This window comes from Lepeophtheirus salmonis, chromosome 10 (assembly GCF_016086655.4).
Source record: "Lepeophtheirus salmonis chromosome 10, UVic_Lsal_1.4, whole genome shotgun sequence".
NCBI classification, from domain to species: domain Eukaryota; kingdom Metazoa; phylum Arthropoda; class Copepoda; order Siphonostomatoida; family Caligidae; genus Lepeophtheirus; species Lepeophtheirus salmonis.
Genome location: NC_052140.2, coordinates 11,657,930 through 11,683,636, shown reverse-complemented (window position 1 = coordinate 11,683,636; position 25,707 = coordinate 11,657,930). Strand labels below are relative to the sequence as shown.

General features: G+C 31.9%; 3 protein-coding genes across 5 annotated transcripts; 2 read left to right on the top strand and 1 right to left on the bottom strand.

The window, feature by feature from the left end:
* Positions 1–3,084: 3,084 nt before the first annotated feature.
* LOC139906532 (uncharacterized) lies at positions 3,085–6,755 on the top strand. 2 transcript variants are annotated; one of them, XM_071891575.1, is made up of 2 exons: positions 3,085–3,243; positions 4,570–6,755. In XM_071891575.1, exon 2 carries the CDS (start codon positions 5,173–5,175, stop codon positions 6,244–6,246), a length of 1,074 nt encoding a protein of 357 aa, XP_071747676.1. In that variant the 5' UTR covers positions 3,085–3,243; positions 4,570–5,172; the 3' UTR covers positions 6,247–6,755. The 2 variants fall into 2 exon arrangements, with proteins under 2 accessions (XP_071747676.1, XP_071747677.1); XM_071891576.1 differs by having other exon boundaries at positions 3,185–3,239.
* LOC121125124 (sex-lethal homolog) lies at positions 3,242–4,397 on the top strand. 2 transcript variants are annotated; one of them, XM_040720238.2, is made up of 2 exons: positions 3,242–3,410; positions 3,556–4,397. In XM_040720238.2, the coding sequence occupies exon 2, from the start codon at positions 3,570–3,572 to the stop codon at positions 4,314–4,316; it is 747 nt and encodes a 248-aa protein (XP_040576172.1). In that variant the 5' UTR covers positions 3,242–3,410; positions 3,556–3,569; the 3' UTR covers positions 4,317–4,397. The 2 variants fall into 2 exon arrangements, with proteins under 2 accessions (XP_040576172.1, XP_040576171.1); XM_040720237.2 differs by having other exon boundaries at positions 3,264–3,410; positions 3,504–4,397.
* A 5,847-nt stretch (positions 6,756–12,602) lies between the features above and the next one.
* On the bottom strand, positions 12,603–24,524 carry LOC121125518 (uncharacterized). Its single transcript, XM_040720719.2, has 10 exons — positions 24,269–24,524; positions 24,119–24,209; positions 23,940–24,057; positions 22,168–22,543; positions 19,609–19,806; positions 18,457–18,636; positions 16,900–17,230; positions 14,612–15,142; positions 14,323–14,559; positions 12,603–13,128 (listed from the first exon to the last, which is right to left on the bottom strand). Coding segments are annotated over exons 1-10 (2,448 nt in total). The 5' UTR covers positions 24,271–24,524; the 3' UTR covers positions 12,603–12,744.
* Between the last annotated feature and the right edge of the window lie 1,183 nt (positions 24,525–25,707).

Below are 25,707 nucleotides of genomic sequence, written 5' to 3'. Positions count from 1 at the left end.
TCCGTAATTTACATTTTTGCCGAGGAACAATTTGTCGAAGAACATTTTGCCGAACGGACAATTCCCCGAAGAACAATTTGCGAAATGTACATTTTGCCAAACGGACATTTAGCCAAAGGGTTATTTGGGACATTTGGTCGGAACATAATATTTAATAAATACTATATTGATATATGGGATTGCATATTTTAATTCAATTCAAAAAGTGTGTATGTTATATTGACCGATTGTTATTGTTCATATGCTATATATGTCATATAGGTAAATTAGTTAGTTTTCTTTTCCAGAAAATATTTTTTTTATTAATTGGGTATATTCATTATTGATCAATATATATATAAACACAACACAGTAGCATGCAGTTCGAACATTTTATGTATTGATAAACAAAAAGGGTTTTATATATAATTAATGATAATTTTGTTAGGTTGGACTTTTTACACTAGATTAATATTAAAAGAATATAAAATAATTCAAAAATGAACCGGGAAAAAAATGAACAGCGAACGAATTATTATTTTTTTTTTTTTTAATGAACGATTGAACGGAAAAAGAGTAAACGGGTACAAGCCTGGTATTGGAACCAATGGATGATGAATTAACATATTTGGAAGTTAAAGGATATCTGCAGAATGACTGATACTTCTTTTAAATAATAAGATGATATCCATCGAGTAAAATGCAAGAACCTTTTTAAAGAGATGTGATCCCTGAACATAATGGATATCCCAATGTCATAAAAACATATGAGTTCAATGGAACTATGACTGGACTCAGATCCATATATCCAGATATTCCGTGCAAAAGATCCAATCAATCAATCCTTATTGTCATAGAAGAAATTAAGGGTACGTTTACTAAAATTTACCATCACCACTTTCTCTTTCTAATTATTCTTCCTTTTTTTTCCTCTCTCTTTGTTTCTATACCAAGAACTTTTTTCCCTAGACTCAACTAGATATTACGTATGCTATAACAAAGAAAAGTAAAGATTTATATACTACAAATTTAAGGATCAAGAAATGTTTCTGGGTCTTTTTTTTCTTTCTTTTTTTTTGTCTTCAAGGACATGGCTGCCTTAAAATAGCATTTTTTTAAACATTTTTGACAATGATATGAAAGATAAGCGAACGACAATTTAATTTGAATAATTTTTTCTTCTCTAAAGATTAAAAAAAAAGTGTGCAAAGATACATTTCAATATACAGCTATAATAATTCCTTAAAATTGTATGGTCTTTATTTTTTGTTTTATACGAAGCAGATGAGTTTAGAATTAATTTTAAATTCTTAATATCCCGGGCAATCCCAGCCAAATAAATTAGCAAATTTATTTTCCAAATTTGTCATATTTTCATCAATATAAGAAGTCTCATTTGTAATAGATATGGACACAATTTATGACCCCTTGATTCCACTGTCTTAAAGAAGCACATCGCAAGCGTTTTTCTGTTAGGTAACATCGAGTTAAGAGGAAGAGTCTACTCAATTGTCATAATAAAAGGCTGATAATCCATATCCTTTTTAAGTATTCACGGAAAGAAAGGGGCAAACATATTATGATTATCAATTAAAGACCACGGAGAGTGTGCCAATGTTATCAAAGGGTTCGATAATATATCAACTGACTCTATCTCTTCGTCTTGCTGTTGTACTCACAATTTGTAAGATTGATTTCTGATCCTGAATATATACATTATACCAGCTCCCGCTGAATTACTAATTTTGTGAGTGCACTCTTGCTAGTTTTTTAAAAGCAATGAGCGGTTCCGCTCAATTAAAAATTTGCTGACAACTAAACTTGGACCCAAAAGTCATATTAATTTTCCATTGGATACTCTTTCAAGTACCTTTTATTTTCAATGACGACTTGAATTTGAGTGGATGCAATTATTTAAGAACTTGAATTAGACTTCAAAGACTTGAGACTACACATGGACTTTTAGTATAAGGACTTTTCACCCTTTACTAATTGATAGAATGTACATACTTGTGGCAGACTATACATTTCAAATGCTCGTAGTTATATTACTATTAGATACCTCATAAATAAGTAATTTGAATACATGTATCAAAATAAAATAATTTCATTAATTAATAGTTGGTATTTAAAATAACTGATGATGTCATTAAATAAAACGTAGAAATGGTAGCTTAGTACTTTAGTAACTTGTACAATGTGCTTATAGAGTATTTTCATTGACGTAATAAATTGCATCATAATTGACACCATCATGGAGGCTGAAAGTAGATATTTTTACTATATAAAATGAGCAGGTTCCCAATAAACCTTGGCAAAACTTCATCAAAATGATTTAAGAATAAAAACGACTCAACACTTTTATTGATTTTGACTTGATGACAATGATAAACATGGATATTTGAATTAAATCAAAGTAATATGTACTGAAAATTCCTAAAAATGGCTAGATTTGTACAATTTTTGTTTTGTTTTTGATCGATAAGAGACGAGAAAATGAGGGTAATTTTGGGAAAGTTTAACACATCCTTTTTAATTCAAATAACTATACAATTATGTTGGAATAGTAGTACCAAGAAAACCATCAAAGAGGAATTCCAATATTTATCAAGAGTAGTAGATTGGTTGTTTTGAACGTAGTATGTACAAGTGGATATTATACTCGTTTCCTATGTTTATACACAATGAACTGTACTGTTATAAAACTTGGTTTTTTAATCTTCCAAAATGGACGACATTAAAATTGTGACGTCACGTGAAAAGGCTCTAGATACAAATTACATCTACGAAATAAACACTCAATTTGTTTAAATGAAGCTGAAAACTTAGGGAGATGTGGTCAAATTTATTTATCCCTCATTCAGATAATTCCAAAGACATATCTGCACGCCCCCTACAACCCCAACGCATGACACCAATTGACCGGAGTGAAGGGCCGCGCATGACCATTCTAGAATAGCGGACATTTAAAAATGGAAATTATAACTGCCGTACCCTATTTAGCAAGATATGTTGTTCAATATTGTATATTTATATTGGCTGGTACGGCGCTAGGGACTATGGAAGAGAAGAGTGTGTATTGATTTTTATTTTCTCGCTCTCTCTTTGAGGAGTGTAGATATTCTGTGTTCATTTTTAGCGTCTGCGTGCGTGCCTGTTTGGAATTAAATAAAAAAAAGGAAAAGAAAAGAAATGAGGAAGAAAAGAAGACAGAAAGAGAGAAAGAAAGAAGAAGCTTTGGGAGTTGTTGTATGCGGAATGTAGGTAAGAAAGAGAGATAGAGAGAGGGAGTGAGAGAGAGAGAGAGTGAGGGATGAAAGAGAATCTCGATTGTCTGGTCTGAAGTTCTTAAAAGGAAATTGATGGATACTTACTGTTGTGAATTATAGACCTAGATAGATAGAGATAGTTTGATAAGTTGGAGAAGAAATGTAAGGATCTTATAACACTGGATATCAGAGTTTTTTTTGTTTTTTTTTAAATTTTTTTTCTGAGCTAATCTTCCATTTTTTTTTTTTGACAAGTTTTTTTTTTATTTTTTTTCTTCTTTTATATTTAAAACCCCTAAAATGGAAGAATCTGGAATCGAAATGTCAGTCTACGAAGGGGATCTGGATGCTCCGTTAGACGTTGCCCGTGGCGACGATGAGGACCGGACCAACTTAATAATAAATTACCTTCCGCAGAGCATGACTGACAACGAGTTGTTCAGCATGTTTGTGACGTGCGGCCCCTTAGTTCAAGCTCGCATAATTCGAGACCGCAAGTCTGGATACTCTTTCGGCTACGGCTTCGTGCACTACGAAAACCCCAAGGATGCGAAAAGAGCCATTGAAACTCTTTCCGGCCTCGCAATTCAGAATAAAACAATAAAAGTCTCTTATGCCCGGCCCAACACAGAGCTCATCAAAGATTCGAATCTCTACATAGCGAATCTGGGCTGTTCCGTGACGGAAGAAGCCATTCATTCAATGTTCTCCACATATGGCAAAATTGTTACATTGAATCTCCTCAAAGATCCCATCACTGGGAAACCCAAAGGTGTTGCTTTTGTGCGCTACTCCAAGCAGAGTGAGGCCAAAGATGCCATAACTGCACTCAATGGCACCATGATGACCGGTAATGATAAACCTATGCTCGTCAAAGTCGCTGAAGAACATGGAAAACAAAATGTTCGATACTTCATGCCAAACTGGGCGGGAGAGCAACATGGGGGCAGAGGGGCAAATAACTCCAGAGGAAATAGAGGAAACTTTCCGCGGGGTCGCCATGTTGGGAATAGATTTAATCCCATGACCTCGGGTGCTGGACGAGGAAACACTAATTACATTTATTGATTCATTAATATATGATATTATCATTTCTATGTAGTTTTCTACAACAAAAAAGTTAAATAAAAAAAGATTATATTAATTTTATTCCATTCCCCTATCTTTCCTCAATTTATCCATCTACCAGAAATTCATTTCACTGGTGCGTGAATGAAGAAAATGCATATTTGTACCCACTCACTCTCACAACATTAATTATTCATTATTTATAATTCATTAATACACCTATATAAAACCATTTTACTTCTTTATTTCATAGATATATGATCGAATGGGTTTATACTTGGGATGTCGGAAGTATTCGAACTAAGTTCTACTGAACCTAAAGTATCTGAGATTATTGTTCTGCCTATAATTCTACAACTTGATTCCGTAGAGGAGACATCAAAGCTGCAGGATGTGACGGAATTTGACCAAGGAAATTCTCAGTGTTCTCCCCATCATCGGCCTTTTCTTGCAGATATTGATTCTTGTCTACCTGATAGTAACACCAATAATTTTTATGCTGAAGATTCTTCTCTTGAATGTTATTCCAAATATCCCTCCCCTAATCAAACTCAAGTACCTTTTGACTGTTTGAATGAACTTTTTAAAGGAGCTGTTTCTCCTCCAGAAGGATCTCCCTGGTACTATCATCATAATAGTGTCTCCTTTATTAATATGAATAAAACCCTTAAGAAATATAAGGAGTTGCCATCCAAGAAATTAAAGGACCTAAATTGTGGTACGTGTCTGAAAACTTTTGATACCCAAAGAGGTTTTACAAGCCACAAAAGGAGAAAAGGTTTCTGTAAACCCCCTCGTGGAAACTCTCCTTTACAGACTAGAAGAATAGGTATCCTTCGAAAAGTTATTTAAAAAAATGGATTTTTTTAACATAGAATCATGTGAGAGTACAGAGGAGCTTGAATCGTCCCTCAAAAATCAGATGATAGGTTCCACAATGTACGATAAAAGATGGGTTCTCAACTTAGTATTTCATATCGGATCCAATAAGGATTTGGATATCAATGAATTTTACTCTGATTTGACTTCTTTATCAGAAATGTCTGTGGACACAGACGTATCTGAATATCTATTTGTTTCTGGTTCTCTTGAAATTCTTTGGAGTCAAATAAACAACTATGAAGATGTTCATATCAAGGAGCTAATTTCGTTGATTCTGGTCAATTGCGGATCTAATGATAAAATAATCAGTCAATTGGTCTCAATGGATCAGTACTTCATGGTACCTTTCTATCTTGTTGAAAGTGATTCGGCTCCCCTATTGATCAATATTTTTCGTTATTTAAGACTCTTAGTGAATAAACTTTTAATTCTTGTAGATGGAAATGATGAGAGTAACCCTAATAATAGGATCAGTGATATGGAACAAATTCTTTCAGAAGACATCTTTCAGCAACAATTGTGTTTTATATACAGTTCCTCCACAAACAATCAACTCTTACTTCGATCTGGAGTATTTCTCCTTTCTCTTACAGAATTGTTCTGTGAAATAAGTCGTGAGGATAGTCTGGAAGGCATTTTCTCCCATAAGAACTTTATATTTTCATTTTATGAAGCATTGAAACAGAGCGTATCCAAAAAGAATCAAGATACAACATTTGTATACATAGAACTGATAGGACACTACATCAACTCTGAAAATGTTGAGACCATTGCTCAAGAATTATGCTCTACTCTCTATGAAGTCCTGCAAAACTATGCTCATGATGACATACATGTTCTCTCCACTGATGATTTAGATATGTTGGGAACGCTACTCAAAATATGTGCTACTTGTTGGAATCATATAGCGCATGAGGAATCCTATAGCTCTCTGTTGAAGTTGTCAAAAGAATTAGATGCCTTTTCTTGTGATAAACATGTGGCTCTCAAGGAGAACATAAGAAAATGCTTGAATACCTTTGCATACAAATTTTCATGTCCCCTCTGATTCTACAGAAATATAATAGTTTTGTCTAATCAATACCTTGTGGTAGCTTTTTAAATTATGAAAATGATATTACTATACTTACATTTATACCCTGTTACCTCCTTGAACTCATATCTCAGGTAAATCATTCTTATTTCCTTACTTTTTAGTAGTAAAAAAATCTTGTCCAATAATCATATTTTATGTTGTTTTTTTGATGACATTTCTTTTTGTAAAATGTAATATTCATTATTTTATCATCGATATCAATAAATATATGCGATGTTACGGAGATTGGGTTGACACTTGTGACTGTTTAAATACAGAAGAAGGTTATCGATAGTTTTATTTATTTGTGAGCAACATACAAGTTATGTCATTTCGTATTTCAAGTATGTATACATTTTTAAAACTAAATTTTCATAAAATAATGTAATTTGAATGATTCGGTATATTCTACTCATTTGAAAGAGGCATTGTATGAGTTTAAAAAGTACATACAAATAGAACATTTTTACTCACAACATAAATTGCATCATAATTGAAGGAGACACGATCTTGGGGACTCAAAGTTGATATTTTTACTACATGAATTGTATAAATTTCCAATGAATCTTTGTAAAACTCTACCAAATGATTTAATGAATAAAAAAAGATTCAACACTTGCAATTTAATATGTACTGAAAATACCTATAAAATTTCTATATTTGTACAATGTTTTGTTTTTTTGATCGATTAGGGACGAGAAAAATAGGATAATTAGAGAAAAGTATATTTTTATTTATATTATAATAGTTCATTTTTATCTACACTATGGAAATAAGAATCTATAACGATGTAGTAACATATTTTTCATAAATTTGAGGGTGATTTATATAATAGAACAAGTCAAGTGATCAATGAAATTTTTAAAGACAGTAAGGATATGCCCTTCTATTTGTTGGTTCCATTTTGAGATCCAGTAGTTTACTATTTCTCTTAATAGGAATGAAGGAAGGGTTTTTATCCTTATAAAACTTGTTTGTTTAGGTCCTCAAAATGAACGACATCAAAATTATGAAGTCATGTGAAAACGCCCTATTTTAGTTAAAGTAATATTTTTGTATTATTTTTTGACAAATATTTTTTATACTTATTGTTCTTAAAATAACTTATTTGGCATTCCATGCTACGGGAGTTAAGCACATATTTCAGAATTGACGTATATTTATACTATAGGTTGATACTAGTGTTTCTCACTTTCCGGGAATAAAAAGTATTTAGTAATGTGATCCTGTTAGTAAATAATTTCAAAACTGTTAAATTTGAGTATTTCTTTTTATATATTACGAATATATAATCAATTTTGAGTTAGTCTTGCTCTTATCCCTATATTTTGAATAATGATCCTTTTGAATCATAAAATCAAGATGTATTTTGCTATAGAATAAATTAAACATGATATAATAATAATTAAACTAATTAAAACAGATGAACCTGCAAATATTTAAAAAGTCCATACGTCCGTAATAGATTATTACAATATTATCGAATCATTATTTAAAATATATCACATATTCTTACGCAATGTTTCTCATTTTTAATCACGCAACCGTTGATATATCTTCAATACTCTATTATCATTTTTATTTGTGATGTAAATCGTATGATTTTTTTAGATGACCCGTTTTTTTTGGAATTGGTAATCTCAAGAATGAATTTTCTTGTACCTAGAGTTGTCATTATTATTTTATTATTGAGTAGTGAACTTTTTTTCCTAAATAGATTCAAAACCTGATTGAAAATTCGTACGTGCTCATAAAAGACGGAGTATAAAAGAGGATTCGTTACAGAGTTATAAATTTAAGTTCTTATTGTACTCAGAGTAGAATTGGGGATCAATATCGGTGTAATTCTTCCTAATACCCTGGTTTATTTCCTTGTACATCTAATTGTAGCTGATCTCCTCCAAAACATTCTTCAAATTGTCAGGATTACCATGTTGTTTTTCGGATTCATTTTTTTAAACATGGCCATTGACATTATACACACGATTTTCATCAAGGAAAACTGAATAAAATTCATTCAAGATAGTTCGTTGGGTTTTTTATTTCCCGGTATCCTTTGTTTTTTTATTTAAACTCTGTAACTCAATCCCAACCCCAATAGAAACTCACTTAGGTAGAAAGTGATGGATGAGTTATTTTTGATAGAGCTGAGGCAGTGTCATTGTGAAATACCGAGTAGCGAGCTAAAATTCAGCCTGCACGCATAACTAGAATTCATGTGCCTAGTGTTCCGTCAGTTCTTATTTAAGAGTAATGTCCGGTCCTAAAAATTATGGTAGTTTCCCTGAAGTGTTTGATGATAAGTTGATTAGATAATTAGTTATTAGTGATTCAACAAAGGTCTTAAAAATGTTGTTATTTTGGAATACATACGATTTCTACTTGATTTCTTAAATGGCATCGGATCTGATAGCCTCACTTTTATCTCTCTAGCATAATTTTTTGCGGAATTATTTGTGTTTTAAGAATTTTGTAAATTTCAAATGATGAAAATGAATTGATAAAAATCGTCTATTCTATATTAAAGATTCGTATGAATAAAAACTCACGAGCTAAATTGCAATTACTTTAATTTGTTAAAAGATTCTGAGTAAAAACATATCGTAGCTAGTCTTAATGGGTAATACATTGAATTCATAATTTTATCAAAATAAGTATCAATGACAGGGTATGAAATCACACAAATTCTAACAATTTGTGTCATTTCATACTCTGACTAATAGATATAAATTGTTCTAATAATTCAAATCCTATGTAAATATAAATAAGCTGAGTAGATAAGAAACTTACAATGCAGTTTGGTTGACGTTAGATGAAAAAAAAAATTAATGACGTCACGACGGAGCCAAGTTCAGTGTTACTGACTAGTGTTAAGTATTAACTCATATTATTCCGAAAATTATGTCTTTTTCTAGGGGTACTGGGCGTATTTGTGCTGTGGCAACATGTACAAATCCATCAGATGTCTACTATTTTTGTATATTTAAAAAAAAAAATGTTTTCTGACCTATTTTTCATTAAAAATAACTTTTAATCTATTTTTTTTAAATAATTTTAGTACTGTTATCATGGGAGGGTAAAAATTTACTTTCATAATATTGTCTGATGAGAAAATGATATACTATATTTTGTATTAATACGATTTGTTTTATCGAATTTCCTCCTAAATTGGCTACTCTGTGACGTCACCAGACAATTGTAAACAAAAGCAAAGAAAACTCTTCTCGACGCACCTTATATATAGTCACTGACAATTTAGAAGATTTAACATACAAAAAATATTGACAACAGCTGAATGGAAAATACATTACCTTTTTATTTATTATAAAGCGAGCTGTGTGAAACAGCAATACTATTGAATTATAATAAATAATTACCCTAGTCCTGCAGCACTAAATATTTTTGGATCATTACATTGAAAAATGAAGATTTGGTTTATTATTTCGTTCGATTTGAACTAAATTTTTGAAAAAGTTAAAAATAAAACTTAAGTTCATGACGAATTTGATCAAACATTGTTTTGAATATCCTTTCGTTTTGAGTAATAGTATGTAAATCCCTCATTTGATTGATGGATATAATACATCATTTGATAGCTATTGGGTTATGCAACAAGATACTTTATACAATTTTTATAAAGTTGAGCATAATAACGTATGATTGACGTCTGCCATATTTTTTTATCTTAAATATCTGAAACATCATATCCTCGTATTTAGATAAAACTTTTATCAGGAGAAGATAAAATAAATATCTCACATTAAAAAAAAAAAGGCTGGTTGGAGGTCTATGGGATTGGGAGATATGAGAAGATAAATTAATTCATTTGTATTAATATCATTTTAAAATAAAATTCCAGGTATAATGATTTTTAGATGTATAATGTTTATCAAATTAAGCAAATCTTTGGTTTTGAAACCAAATCACGTTTAATATTCATTCACATAAATGTTTTTAGTCGAAGTTATTTATCAACCAAAAACAATGGTTTAAACACCATTGGTTGTAGTAATATTATGAAACCCATAAATAATGAAACAAACCTACAACAATAATAACTAAAGTAATTCAGGTAGTATAATTTGAAGATTATAGGTGTTTATAACCGATATGATAAGTTTAATTTGTTCGAACGATACCTTATTTTTTTTGGCATATAATGGTTTATGGGATGAGTGTAATGCTTATATACAATGATGAAACCCTGACACAATTTGAAGACTGTTTAAGAGGAGAGAAAGAATCATACTTATGAAGTTTCATTACATCATCTACTATCAGCTGTGACTATGGAGGAAGGCGACAAGGATATAAACAAGTACATTTGCTAGAACTACTCCTTTGGTGATCCCCAATTCTACTCTGAGTCCAACAAGTACTTACAATTATAACTCCGCAACAAAGCCCTTGGGTAACTCTCCATCTTTTATGAGTACACAGGAATGTTTAATCAGGTTTTGAATATGATTGAATGTAGTAGAAAGGAAGTTCACTACTCTGGAATTAAATAAGAGTGACAACTGCTAAGGAAAAGAAAATTCATTCTTCACATCACCAATTCCTAAAAAAAAACAGGCCATACACTGGATTTTCATCATTTTATCATAAAGTACGGTAAAAGTAAACTTGTATTATCTGAAAAGATCCAATACTCAAACCGGCTTCGAGTACTTGCACTTTAATGGAACATAAAAAGGATCCAAGGGGGTTTTTAGATCTTAAAAAGCTTTTAGTATTGTCTAATACTTCATCCTCGTTATAAAATAAAGTCTATATAGAACGTACACTCTATTTATCTTAATTGTGTATTGCAGACAAAGCTATATTCACAGTTGTATTGCGTGATTATTCCACAAAGCGTTACCTCACATGTTTTTACCTCTATTATATCACACAACTTTTCCTTTATTGTATAATAATTCCAAATTTGGAAGAATTTATTAACTACCCACTGATTTTAAGACTTTTTTGTTTATTTTCGTATTTGAGGTTGCGAGATACAATAAAGATTACGACTTGTCCAATGTTATTAAATAAATAATTGTAATAATACAACAATTCTGTTTAAATAGTAATAACATTGGGTTATTTATTATTTGGGCATTAGTAATAAGTTAAAATGATACTGATTTTATTTTATTTACGCCCAAAATTTGCGTAATATAATTCAAGCAAAGTATCCGTCTATTTTTGGTTTCGGATCTAGATCCAAAAGTTCGGGTAAGATTTACCCAAATATTTACGTCTAAAAATCCGACCCAAATCCGAAAAACCGTGAATCCGTCCTATGTTTAGCCCCAGGACCGATCAAACACTACTTTTGGGTATTAAACAATCCCGGTCTTTCCGAGTCCGAAACATATCCCTATTATGATTTTTTTATCATTTATATTTATATATTTTTAGTCTGTGTTTGTTGTTATGTCACATGGAATCCTAAAATGGTCGCATAGATCTGTCTGAAATTTAGCAAGTAGACATATAAGATGCCCAAACATGTTCTTATGATATTATTTTGGCCCTCCAAGATCATCAAGAGGTTGTTTTTGACCAAAATAAAACAAAAACAAAAATACCCCATAGATTTTGTTGTCAATTCACTCATCTCATTTGATACGTCATGATAAATAAACAAAGTAATATGTTATTCTATAATTATCCTCCGTTTCCAAAAGGACAGGAATACATTTTCTTGTTAATACCTTGTCGTTTATATATATATATATATATTAGCCATTTTATTATTTATATGAATAAATTTTGGCTATCATATAGAAATTATAATACATATCTAATAAAATACAATACAGATTTTGATATTACGATATATAAATTTGTAATTCATTTTAATTATGGTGAATAAATAATATAACAATGGTCGTCTGGGAGTACTTACAAGATAAATAGCAGTTGGTATGATTGACTGATTTGGCTAATTACCCGATGATTTCTGAATTTTTTCTGTTTCTTTTCAAAGAAACAGGTTGCGTGATACAATAAAGGTAAGTACGTGATCTCTCTCTCTCTCTCTTTCCTTCTACCTTCATTCTTTGTTTGTATTCTCCTCTATTCAGCCCTGTAATGCGGGCAGCCTCTGCTAGTATATATAAAAATAAAACTATTTATATAAGTAATTGTATAGCAGTTTGATACTTTTTGGCGATGATACCCCCTTCCCCCTTAATGATGACAGCTATTAACGCCCCTGCTTTTGGGGGGTATTAAAATACCCCGTCTATCCGACTTTGAAGTTAAATTACCCGTGTCTACCCGGTTTTAAAATATAACCCGAACCCCATCCCTATTATGATTGTAAATAAGTAATACGCTGTAGTTTGTTCATTTAATTGTACGAATAATCATTAATATATATGTATCAAACATTATCGAAAGGCGATTCTGGCAAATATACGTACATGTTAGACATTAGCATGCAAGTAAAAAAAAGACGATTAAGAAAACTGAGTCCAATCATGTTCTCGTGTACTCATCCGAAACAAATATGGACACTGACCCGCCAGGTACATTATTCGAAGTACTACTTGCGGAACTATTTAAAGATCGTACATCATCAGTAAATGTTGGTTCCAGTAAATTGGATTCGGATTTAATTTTTTCCCCGGCATGGTCTGTTAATTTATCCGTATACGTTCTAGATAAATCCATTATTGACGGATTGACATTAAGGACTTTTCTATGAAGCCAATGAGTTGTCAACTCTCCAATTCTTGGAGCAATTATTTGACCTCGAACCTCCGTTTCAAATTTTCCTTTTTCCAAAAGTCTCTTTGTGGTTTCAGATATTTGGATTTTCATGGGCTCAGACGTTGATTCCATAAGAGCTGCAATATTGACCTAGGGTGGAGATACATTAACATTAAGAATGAGGAGTGACGTAAATAAAAACTTCCTCCAGGAGCGTCTAAAATAATTATAAAAATAATGTTGGCTACTGCATAACTAGTGATATAAATCGTGTGTATTTTTTAGCTGGTAATCTGGAGAATGAATTTTCTTTTCCACAGCTGTTGTCATTATTATTTAACTCCTGAAAAGGGATCTTTCTTTCCTACTAAATTCAATTATATTCAACACATGATGTAACATTCGTGTGGGCTCATAAAAGACCTAGAGTAACCTTGAGGATTTGTTTCAGAGTTATATCTGTAAGTCCGTGTTGGACACGGAGTAGAATTTAAGGACTGATATGAGAGTAATTCTGCACATGTCCTTTTTTATTTCCCTTGTCCTATCATCTTTTAGTTCAGCGAAGCTGCTCATCTCCAAAACATGTTCAAATTGGCAGGGTTACCATGTTGATTTTCGTTTTCTTTTTTTTTAACATTCCCAAAATACACACGATTTTCATCAAAAAATAAAGAACCAAAAAAAAATAACCATGTAATAAATTTTTTGTATGTTTGACATCATTTCGCCTTCCTGGTTTTTGTCTCACATAATGCAAGCGCATATTTTTTAATTAATCACAAGTAGTGTTGTGTCTGTCCATATTGAGGACTGAAGACTGCAGTTGCTTGCATATAGTATCGTTCCAGCCCAGTTCAGTCCTGTATATCAGTCCTAAAAACTTATAAAATTGGGTCCTTGATGACGTTGCTCAACTGTATTTCTTCTCTTTTAATGGATTTTAATATTGAGAGTCTTAAGGATCAGTCCCAGTTACCTATAGGGCTGGTTCTAAGACTGGACTGAACTGTATCGAATAAATAAGGACTGACAAAGTTCTAATCACAAGCATTACAGGGAGTCCTTTAGAGCAATTCCTCCTTTGTTCATAAATATATTTGCCTTATCTGATTTGTTGTAAGCTGAACAATGATATGACCGAATTTTAGTTTTTAGGACTAATATGCAGGGCTGAACTGGACAGAACCGAGACAGAAATGGAGGGGACTGCAGTTTTCAGTCCTAAATAACATTCCCTAAAATAACCAGGCTGCCAACGGATGTTAGTATTTTACAATCGCCAGGAGAAAGCTTTTATTTACATCACTACACTAATAATGTGATTATTAGGATATGCCTTACTGTATCTCCAAAAACCGAGAAATGAGGCATTTTCGATCCGACTACCGATCCAACGCAACCACCGGAATGAATACCCATTCGCATTCTAAGTTTATATGTTGGTTTATGAGATATTTTGAAGCCCTCAACCTGAAACATGAGTTGAAGAGCCATTGTGGCGATCTCTGTCGCATGCTTATATCCATTTGGAATGGGGAGTCCAGATGCCACCAGATACCCATCTCCAACGATTTCAACCTTTTAATAATTATAATTAATCAATTGAGTTATAAATGTTTTTAAATAATACCTTGTAAACATCAAAGTTGTCGATATAATTGTCAAACATATTGTATAAATCATTCAAAAACTGAATTGTTTGACCAGCAGTACTCATCGCAGTCAAATTTGTAAATCCAACAATGTCTCCAAAGAAAACGGTTGCGCTCTCATACAACTTTGGAGGAGGTTGATCCCCTGCCTTTAATTTGGCTATGATATCCGGAGGAAGAAGCTGCCAAAGAAGTCCATCTGTTTTTCTTCTTTCCTTATTTAGGATTTCAGCTTGCTCATCAAACATTTTCGATGAGTGTCGCATGGAGTAGCTTGCTTTTGAAGATAAATATACGATAATTGGAACGGAGATCACTAAACAGATCATCAATATAATGGGCCACTTGCTATTATGCTTTATTTCTTCTGCATGGTTGTCCACCAGATATTTTATGTTATTAGACATTTCTACCAGAATCCGTCGAAGGGCGGATGCATACATGAACATGGCTTCAAACTGTTGAACAGCCATTTTGGTATTGGAGTTTATGTTTGCATTCCGTGTAACCTGTCAAGTAAATTTTTTGTTAAAAGATTAAGTAACAAGCACAGAAATGACCGTCGCCTCAGGGAATACATTAGTCAAGAAATATTTGCCCTTTGATGAAAGTTGTGTCTATCTGATCGTTTTTGACCCTCAGAAGTATGACCTTTATAGCCCAAAACTTATGTTTCTGTGGTATACAGAGAGTAACATTTGATCAATGTAGTCGGGAAAAACGTAGAAAAAAAAAATAGTATTGAGATTAAAAAAAGAAAAAACGTTTAATGCGTGCGCTCATTTTTGTTTGTTTGTTCATTCTTTAATAGATCGCCGTGGTGCTAATATCTTGCTCTCAATAATTAATTCCCGCCTACGTTTAGTGTAATTTTTTTTTTTTTTTTTTTTTGAAAAGTATAATCAAATAATAATAAATATGTTTTAATATAATTTTGCAATCTTTTCCATGTGTATAAATGTTGAAGGTTCTCCTCTCTATAGGAGTAAAATATTTTCTCCCTCCCAAAATCATATAAAAAACAGCTGATGGCTCTTAATTTAGTAATACCTTATGACTGACTCTTCTCCTCGTGCTCTCAGACATACCCAAGTGCTCTTTTTTTTAATTATAAAGTTGTATATTTTTGTCATTTTGATCAAAAATAATGAATTTATTAGTCTTTCTATAAGGCATTTTGTGATGAATCAGAAAAAAAATACAGAAATCATTAAAATAGAATTAGAATTTATAAAAGTGTAGCTAAAAAACAATATTTGTGGTGTTTTTTCTTTTCTTTATATATATTCTAAGGTGGAAAGTAACACTAAATTATGTAGATGTCGTGAAAAAATATTTTTCAAAAAAAACAATCTGTAGGGTACAATTTCCGAAATTTTTGGTAAATTAAGGTAAAAAACAATCAGAAACACACTATATTTCAATGAAAGGCCGCACAAAAGTTGATATTTGTTTGCTTTTGTTATTTGAGTCTTGAAAAATAGGGTCTCAGACGCTAAATTATAATTATTTATGTAGTAATTCCAAGGAAAGATGAATATTCATCCTTAAAAAGGTCATTTTATATATGTGGTAGGAAAATGAGATGTTCTTTTACAAAAAAAAAAACCTTTTTTGATATAAATGCCATTTTAAAAATTAAAAATAAATTTTACTTTATAAAAAAACATCAATTAAGTCGGAAAATGGGATGTTTTGGAGGGAAATTTTGCAATCCCCCCCCCCCAAAAAAAAATCTATAAGGCGGCCTTCAATAAACTAATGATACAATAGAATATCTATGGATTTTTGAAAATTCGAAAAAATGTAATATATTAAATTTACTTTTGAATTTGTTTTCGAAAAAATTTCATATTCTAAATTTACTTTTCGAAAAATTTTCCAAATATTTAATTTTTCATTTTTTTTTTTCAAAAATATTTAATTTTCTATAATTTTTCTATTTTTTTCAAAAAATTGTTAACAACAACCCCCCTCACCAAAAAAAAAAAATATATATATATATATACATAGTCCTGCGGATACCCCTGATATATAATTACTTTTATCAATGGGTAAATTTTATATAAATATGATAAAAAATTTGGGGAAGGAGCTTCCCAAACTTCTAGAGGGGGGGGTCAACTCCCCCTCTAAAAGGGGCTACTGACGTCATTGACCAGTTTATTTCCTTTCGGATTATCAAAACCTGGAGACTACCTGTAATAAGGGCTACTAACGATTTGAAATTTTGCAAGCCCTGGCATATTTAAGCATATGTTTTTACCTCTGCTCTGCTATTATTATACACCTTCCACCGGATATCCGGATCCTTTATAATCGCATCTAAAGTTATCGTAATATTTGGCATGGAGTTATATGCATTATGGAGATAATCCTCCTGGAGAGCATCAAGTGTTATGTAATTACGATGATTTTCTTCCGTCAAATTCCCATTAATGTAATATCGAATTGCATAGACCCCAGAGGCTCCTGTATATTCTGTAGCTCTGAGTAAGTCTTGTAGTGCAATAATATATAAATAAAATCCACCAATGGAGGACACATGGATCGAATATGCAATGTAGTCGAGTATAAATGAATTGATGTAGTCATACCTGCGTAAATGATAATTAAGTAATTAACTAAGAGATTTAAAGAAACTATTAACCCATAATTAGGGATGATATTTTTGTAGGGACAAAAATAGAGTTTTGTAATTAGAAAAGGAAAGACTGTTGGTATTATAGTTCTGTTTTAAAATGATATACATTCATTAATGGACAATCGCAGTGCTAAAATCTCCATCTATAGGACAGAGCAAATCCCTGTGTATTTAAAAAAGAAATTGCATAATAATATGTGCATGATGGAAGAGCATAATTTCCTTTTTTCAAAAGGCAATAAAACCAGTTTTATAAATCAGAAATATTTTGTTTTTGATTACATAGTAATAGTTCACATTTAAAGTTTTATTTAGGTAGTTTTAAAAATCATATCAGATACGTGACGTCCTATATTGTCCATATACTGAATAAACCGACCTTCAGTATTTTAATACCCCGAGATTTTTGCCGTTTTTTTTTTTTTTTTGTTTCTCTTAAATTACTTTTCCTTGAGAGGCTTAAGAGATGCAAAATTGAATCAATAACATAGAGTTGTATATGATTAGTTGATTAAAAAGTTAGTAATTGACAATTTGGCAAAGGTTTTAAAAATCTTGGTTTTCTAGAATAAATCCTTTTTCAATTGCCCGATTTGAACCAAATTTTAAAATTCTTGTGTGACACTTAATCTTATGGTACCAATTTGTGTTCTCTAACATCATTATTTGTAGAGGCATTTGCGTTCAAATAATTTATCAAATTCCAAATGATGAAAATGAATTTAAAAAAAAAGTTTGTTTTATATTAGAAATTGAAGCAATTAAGTGATTTTTATGAATCCTACGTAGCTAAATTGCAATTATATAAAATAAAAAAACTATTTTTGGAAATATTTATTTACGACGGCAAACGAGCATTTATCACTACTCCAACTCATGAAAGCGACTATATTTACAAGAAAACTGTAGAATCTTACCTCTAGTATGAAACTACACACACCACACGACAACTTCTAAAACCGTATTTCCACGCATTAGAAGAAAGAAAGTTGTTTTACTGTTAAATATAACTTTAAAATTTACCTGGACCAATGCCAATGTTGAAGGTTCTCCTTCAACGTTTAATTAATTCATCTCTCCCCCTTAAAAACAATGTCATATATCAGGAACCTATAATATTCCCTGCTCCACGCTCTACAAAAATCCCATCCCTATCAATATGTATTATATATTTTTTACCATTTCAACACTTCAAATATTGTTTTTTCTCCAGTTTTTAAATTGGATCTAAAAACTCCATGTTTCACTTGAAAGGACAATTTAGAATTAAAAAATTTCCCAGGCCAATTATGAGATTGAATGTCCATGCGGGAAGGCCAATTATTGATGCTTTCCAACGCTGAATCCGTATCTGCAAATCTTTGAAATATACAAAATAGTTTTAGTATTAAAATGTGCTAGCTAAGTTTCATTTAGTAAAACATTATTACACGCATTAATTCTCCATGATTGCTGTGCTGATATAAGTACTACGATTGTATTAGATTTGGGGCTGATATATTGGTCATAATATCCAATATCTCCATCGTATGGGAATGGGGATTTTTTTTTTAGAAATTTTGATGCTTGCTCCGATATTTTATTTGATGCAATCAGTAAAAAATCTAAGATACCATTCTTTCATAATCAGGTTCTGCCAATTTATCTGTTATTTACTAAATATTGTGCCTTATAACTATTTGTAAATATATTGGTGTGGAATGTTTTAATTTACTGAGTACAGTAATCAACTTAGGATATGGTGTATATTAATAAAATCCCCTAATGGTATCTGTTAAACAATTTAAAAGATTGATAACACAGGGGAACAATTAGGAGGAGGGGGGGGGAGTAAATTTTGTACATAGGAATTAAACAGAATCACTTACAAGCTACAATATTGTACCAAAATCCTTAGAGATGCATATTTTTAAAATAGATCTTCTTTTTTTTTAAATTACATATATATTGAATTTTTTTCTATAACATAAGCTATGATATTCATCATCACTTTGTATCATGAATAAGTTATAAGGGTCTTAAGAAGAGTGTCATTATTTTTTGGTTTAAAAAGCAAAATAAATCGAATTCCGAACGTGATATAGAATCTATACTTTTACATAAGTTTAATTACTCCTACTTATAATTTGGTGATTGTTTTACGGGGGTAAATGACTCTGAATGATAATAGACCCGAATTACTACAACCCCAGATATTTCAGAATTTGTATGATTGATAGAAAAATGGAGATCAGTTTTGTATTCTGAAAAAAAAAAGTTCCTTTTTTGTCTTGAATTCATTCGTACAAAATGAGTTTTCCCCAGTGTAATTAAATATAGATGAATAAATACCTAGTTGAGAGATTCAATGCCTTATTCAGATCATCAACATCAATTAATGTAAGCTTTGATATTTTTTTGATGGAATCAATATTGGGTGATGAATCCATGTTCCATAAGAAATTATTCAATGCAACCGCAGCTCGTTCCTTTTGAAGTTCTTGAACGAGATTTGCAATGTCCAAGGCATCCATAACTTCTTTTCTCAATCTTTAAGTAGAATATAATAATAACCGATCTTTTTTATATACATAGAGTTATTCCTAGAGTTGTAAAGTATATGACTTGAATGTATATTGAAAAAATAAAAAAAATGAACGTGGTAATCCTGACAATTTGAAGAATGTTGGGGAGTAAAGAAGCTTAGCTGTCAGGACACTTTATTAGATTAGCTCCAAAAAGACAAGAGACGGCGAGGAAGGAAATAAAAAAAAACCCCACGCTTTGTCTTGTAAATGCATATAAAAGAATGACTTTGATGACAATGCAGGGGTGTACGCAGGGGTGGGTGTAGACCCCTCCAAATTACGGGATTTTTGTTTTTTACTAGAAAATTTTAATATTTGAAATAGTTTTTTCAAGAAGTCTAATATTTTAAAATTGTTGTTTCAAAAAGTTTGCCATTTGAAATGGTTTTTTCAGAAAATTTAATATTTGGATATATATTAATTTTTCTATTTTTTGTGAATGGATGGGGATTTTTGAAATTTTTTTCAGAAAAATTTAATTTTTTGAGACTAGTTAAGATTTTTGAATTTTTTCTTTAAGCATTTAAACATTGGAATATTTTTTTGTAACTTTTTGTGATCAGAAAATGATTTTTTAATTTTTTTTATTTTATAAAAAAAATCAACCCCCAAAAAAAAAAAAAAAAAAGTTATATATATAAGTAATTCTGCGTACGCCCTTACAATCCTCTCACTATACTATCCGGAGTCTAACAAGGACTTACACTTATAGAAACCCAACAAATCATCAATGTAAAGGTGGATTATCACATCTAAAGAAACAAAAAAAAAAGAAATAGGAGACAAGGTTGTAGAAATAAACAGCAAACAATAACTATGTAAATGAATTATGTTCATGATTCATTATTTATCTCAATAAAATAATATAGAATATAAATACTATTTGTAGATGATTTTTAGAGCATAATTATGAATTTTGGTTTTAATTAATAAATTATTTTTTTTGGTTTACTGTAAAGAAAAATACATAAATAAAATACATGTCCGAAATGGCTATTACATTACATTAGATAAATCTTAGTCATAAGACGTAATATAACAATGAACTGCGCAAGAGATGAAAAAGCGCATATAATGAATTTTAGACGAATCAGAATTAGAGATAGGAAGAAACATTCTTGATTGATGTACATGACACCTCTTTCCCTAATAGGCACTTTAACCCCGTGTATAATTTTGGAACGGATCCATAGACAAATCCTTTTTCAGAACATTGTTTACTATAATTTACAAAACTCGCCAATTCTCCATTTCAAAATAAAGAAGTTCATTGATTTAAAATGTGTTTTGTTTTATGTGGTGAAAATGCCATGATAAACTTGATTTTATAATCAGAAAAATAACTAATATGGCGTTTTCTCTTCCACAAACAGACATATTACAAATCACAGAACCTCTTTACTTCGAAAAGGAGAAAGTTCTTAGAAATAAACTGCATGTACATGCATGGTACATGTAGAACCTTAATCATCCATCTTCCATGAGCTCATACACAAACACAAAGTTACTTTATACTTAAATGTTCCCTCGTCAAGGAGGAAAGAATAATGATTACAGCTTTCGAAAAGAAAAAATATATATGTTTTCAGTGTTTTGTTGCCTTGATCCTTATTTATTTGGTCAAATCCAGTTCAGTCTTTGGATAGATCCTTATTTGTTTGGTGAAGTCTCCTTCAGTCTTAGGACCGGCCCTATCGATCCTTGGGACTGTTGATCCTTGAAACCGGTTCTTGACTGTCGGTCCTTGGAATTATTCCTAACAATGTTTAGGATTTATGAAGGATATTAATCAAATTAGACCGGTTTGATTGTCAACTTTTGTCGAATTTCGATTACAGATAGTGCGGAAAAGTTGTCATATCGTATGAAAATGACATGTACAAAATTGCATTGTTCTATAAAGGTCATCTTTAGGGAGCACATCTCGATCAAATTATGAAAATAGGCAAAACTTTTTACTTAGTGAATGTAGGTACTAAGAGGACATTTTAAGTTAATTTACAAAGAATAATTTTGATAGACATTTTTCTAACCTATAAAAAGTGAATAAAAAGTTTTTTTCTAAAATTGTACAATAGAACACAAAAAGAGGGGAAAAATAATAGGGGCATTTGATTATCCACCTATAGCATGCATTTTTTTTAACGGAGTAATTAAAAATAGGAAAAACACGATGACGTCATGAAAGATCAATATTAACCTATTTTAGGACCGGACTGAACTGTACTGCGTTCCTAAATAAGGATCGACACAACACTAGCTTAGTTTGCAACAACACAAAAAGTTTTTTTTACAACTCTAGATACTCGTGACGCCATCTTACATTTTGAGATCTTTTTCGGAGTTTTGATTGTAAACCAGGTTCGAACTAATCCTTCCAATTAAAATAAGTAAAGGAATCATTGGGAGTACTATCATGAGCATAGAATAGATTTTTTGTCCAGAGTCGGTCCCCAAATTTAAGGTGTAGCATCCTAAATTAACAGCATGCTTGGACATGACGATACGGGAATTACTTTTGGAGTTGTTGTTTTTAAACTTTTCCTTTTCATCTCCATTCCCTTCTCTCGGATTCCCATTGGACTCCATTTTATCAAGTAATGTGATCTCGTTGAATGTGGCATGAGTTGCGTCCTTGTTGTTCTCCATGTCATTGATATTGGCATTGTCAGAGAATTTTTTATCCTCCTTGGTGTCTCCTTGAAAACAAATTTATGTAAAAATCAGGGCTGGTTTTAGGCAGGGGGTCCTGTGTGCAAGTGATGCAGAGCTGGTTTTAGGGAGGGGGGTCCTGTCTGCAAGTGTTGTAGGCCATGCTCTTGATGAACCCCGTACTGTATATAATTTTACATATACACATTAAACTTTTTTTAATATTCCTTTAATTGGTTAGATGGAGTTGCACTTATTAAGTATCAGTAAACAAAATATTATTATAATAACTCAATCTAACCAAAGAATCTTGTGTGAAGTATATATGCCATACATAAAGTCTTTCTCTAGGAATGACTGGGGTGCAAACCTATGTACATTGAGTTAAAAAGAATAAATTCTCCTTAGCGCGTTGTCTATAAGCTACGTCGTCGATTCCATAGAGTAGACTGTATTTTTTGGTTAGGCAGAGGAAACTGCAATAACGACTACTTAGTGCAGGTAACCTCTTAAACCAGATGTCATACTTTGTAACAATTCTAAGTTTGAAAACTGGGCATGGTTCATTTGTGCAGGAACACGCTTAAAACAGGTGTTCGTTAGAAACTTTCTAAAAGAGGTTAATTGGAAAAAAAGAAAGGTCCCCACTTATTTTCTTGAGAAGTGCAACTATTTTTTTTGAAAAATATACTTTTTTAAATAAAAGAATTAAGAGGCCACAGCTTATTTATCCTTATCCCCAGGCCCCAGTCTCGCTAAAACCGAGCCTGTTGGAATCTAAACTACCTACAGATCAGGTATACCACTGTTTTTATGAAGAAAAAAAAGATTGAAAAGCACAACCATTTTTGTGACGTATTTAGTAAAAGTTTAACCAAATGCGTGGATGGTCTGAAAAGTTTCCGACCTCAACGTGAAGATGGCAGCACTCGTAAATAAAAGCTAGCCACATCTATCTAGCATTTGTTGACAGTTACTCATCAAAGTTTCAGGCATTTTGGAGGCGCAGTTGTTATGTTACAGTTGTTTGAGTGAGTTATTAAATATTTGTTTTTGAAAGGCAATACGCCTACACAAGTCAAAGATGGGACATTGAAGCATCATTTACTCCAGTGAAATTTACTTGCAGCTCAATCCAAATCATTTTTGATTTGCGTAGACGTATTGTCTTTAAAAAAACAAATATTTTATAACTCACTCGAACGAATAGGGCATTACAATTGCCCCTTCAAAATGGCTGAAGCTTTGGGGAGTAACTGTCAACAGAGGCTAGATGGATGTGACTAGTTTTTATTGACAATTGCTACCACCATCTTCACGTTGAAGTAGTAATTAAATGTATATCCAATACGTCAATGCTGCCAGGCGAGATGAAAAAAAAATGACTGATATTCCTTGTGCCCTAATATCTTGAAAGAAATCTGATTTTTTACATTGTCTTACCTGAATCCCCTGGGGATACAATCGATTTGATGGACTGAGGTACAAATTTTGTATAGTTTAAAACAGATCTCTCTTCCAAGGCTTGGGATACATCCTCCTTTGATTCCAGAGCATTTTCCTTTATCAAAACCACAGAATACTTTATAAATTTACAAAAAATGACTAAAAAAATAACTTACGTCAGTTTTAGATTCCTTGATGTTGTCCTCTCTAACGATGGACTTACTATCATCTGGCTTATTTGAAGGAAGCAAGTTTGAAATATTCACCCTGAAATAAGTTAATTACACTCATATAAGCTATTTAATTAGTAGGGGGTTCAAATTTACATGTTTAAATCACTGAACAACTAAATCCTCAAGTTAGGAACATGTTTGAAACAGTAAGTACATTTTTTTAGGCTTCATTTTGCTGTTTTGCTGTTTAAAAAAAAAGGATGGTGTTTGAACATATTTTTTTTACATTATTAATAAAATATATGTTCTTATGTTCAGCTCTTGTGATGTACTAAAGATCATTCCAAAGATACAAAATACATTAAGAACCCCTCTACCAATCTATAATTAAATATCATTATATACGAATAATTCCATGGTATTATCATAAAAAGTATAATCATTTGAGTACTGTCTAAAAATCAATAGCGATGATTAGACTAAATCAGTATTATTTAATCATATTATCATTATGAAAATTATAATATCATGTAATTACTAGTTGAACAATATCCAATTTTTTAAAAGAAAATTAATTAAATTTACATGTATTGAATGTCGTCATCTGGATTTTCACATTGCGTGATGCCATAACGTCAAAATGCAAATACGTAAAAGTATAAAACGTTTAACGAACAAACAGTCAGACGTACAAAACGTAGTAAAGACCATTTTGGCGAAGATATTTTTATAAAAATGTAAAAAAGAACATGCAAAAACAAATAGATTTAAGAGCATGATAAAATTGCAACCAATTAATCTATAGTTACAGTTTCAAAAAGTTCCGCTATTTGCTTAACTATACAGGGTGTCCACGATAAATTGGAACTATCTTAAAATTCAATCTGCTTGATAAAAATGGAATTTGGAGTGTATTTGTTAATATGAAAAAGTTGGACATGATATTAAACAATAAATTTATTCAACATGTCCTCCCTCAGCAGCCACCATCTTCTCCATCCTGCCCCTAAAGGATTTGCATGTCCTGATGACTTACGTTGTTGCTTCTGTCGACAGCCCAGTTCTTCTCGTCGGAGAAGAAGATGGCTCTTCAGGTCATTGAGGAGGAGAAGCTTACCGTTAGTGAGCCTGGTGGCCTTCATGAATGCCGTGAGGGTGTGTTGTTTGGCCATTCGGTATGACCTGTACCCGACGTCCTCATTCACAGCCTTGGAGACCAGCTGCTTGCTCACTCCACGGTTCTTGGCCAAACTGGACAAGTAAGTCCCTGGCGAAGCCTTGATGGACTTCCGGAGGCCTTCAAGGAAGCGGGGAGTGCGGATTCGGTCACTTCTCATGTTGTGGGCCTTGCGGCAGACCTTCCCTTCAACCTCCCAGGCATTGAAGACCTGGTACACCGTGGTCTTGGGGTACTTAAGAAGCTTGTAGATAGCAGAGGGCTTGTGTCCCACGCGAGCCAATTCGAGGATGATGTCTCTCCTTGCTTGTTCCATAATTACTATTATTTGTTGGCAAAACAATTGTGGTGGAAGTTATAGTGTATTGTTCACGCAACCTTTTATATTAGTATGATTTAACCCCGAATATCCACA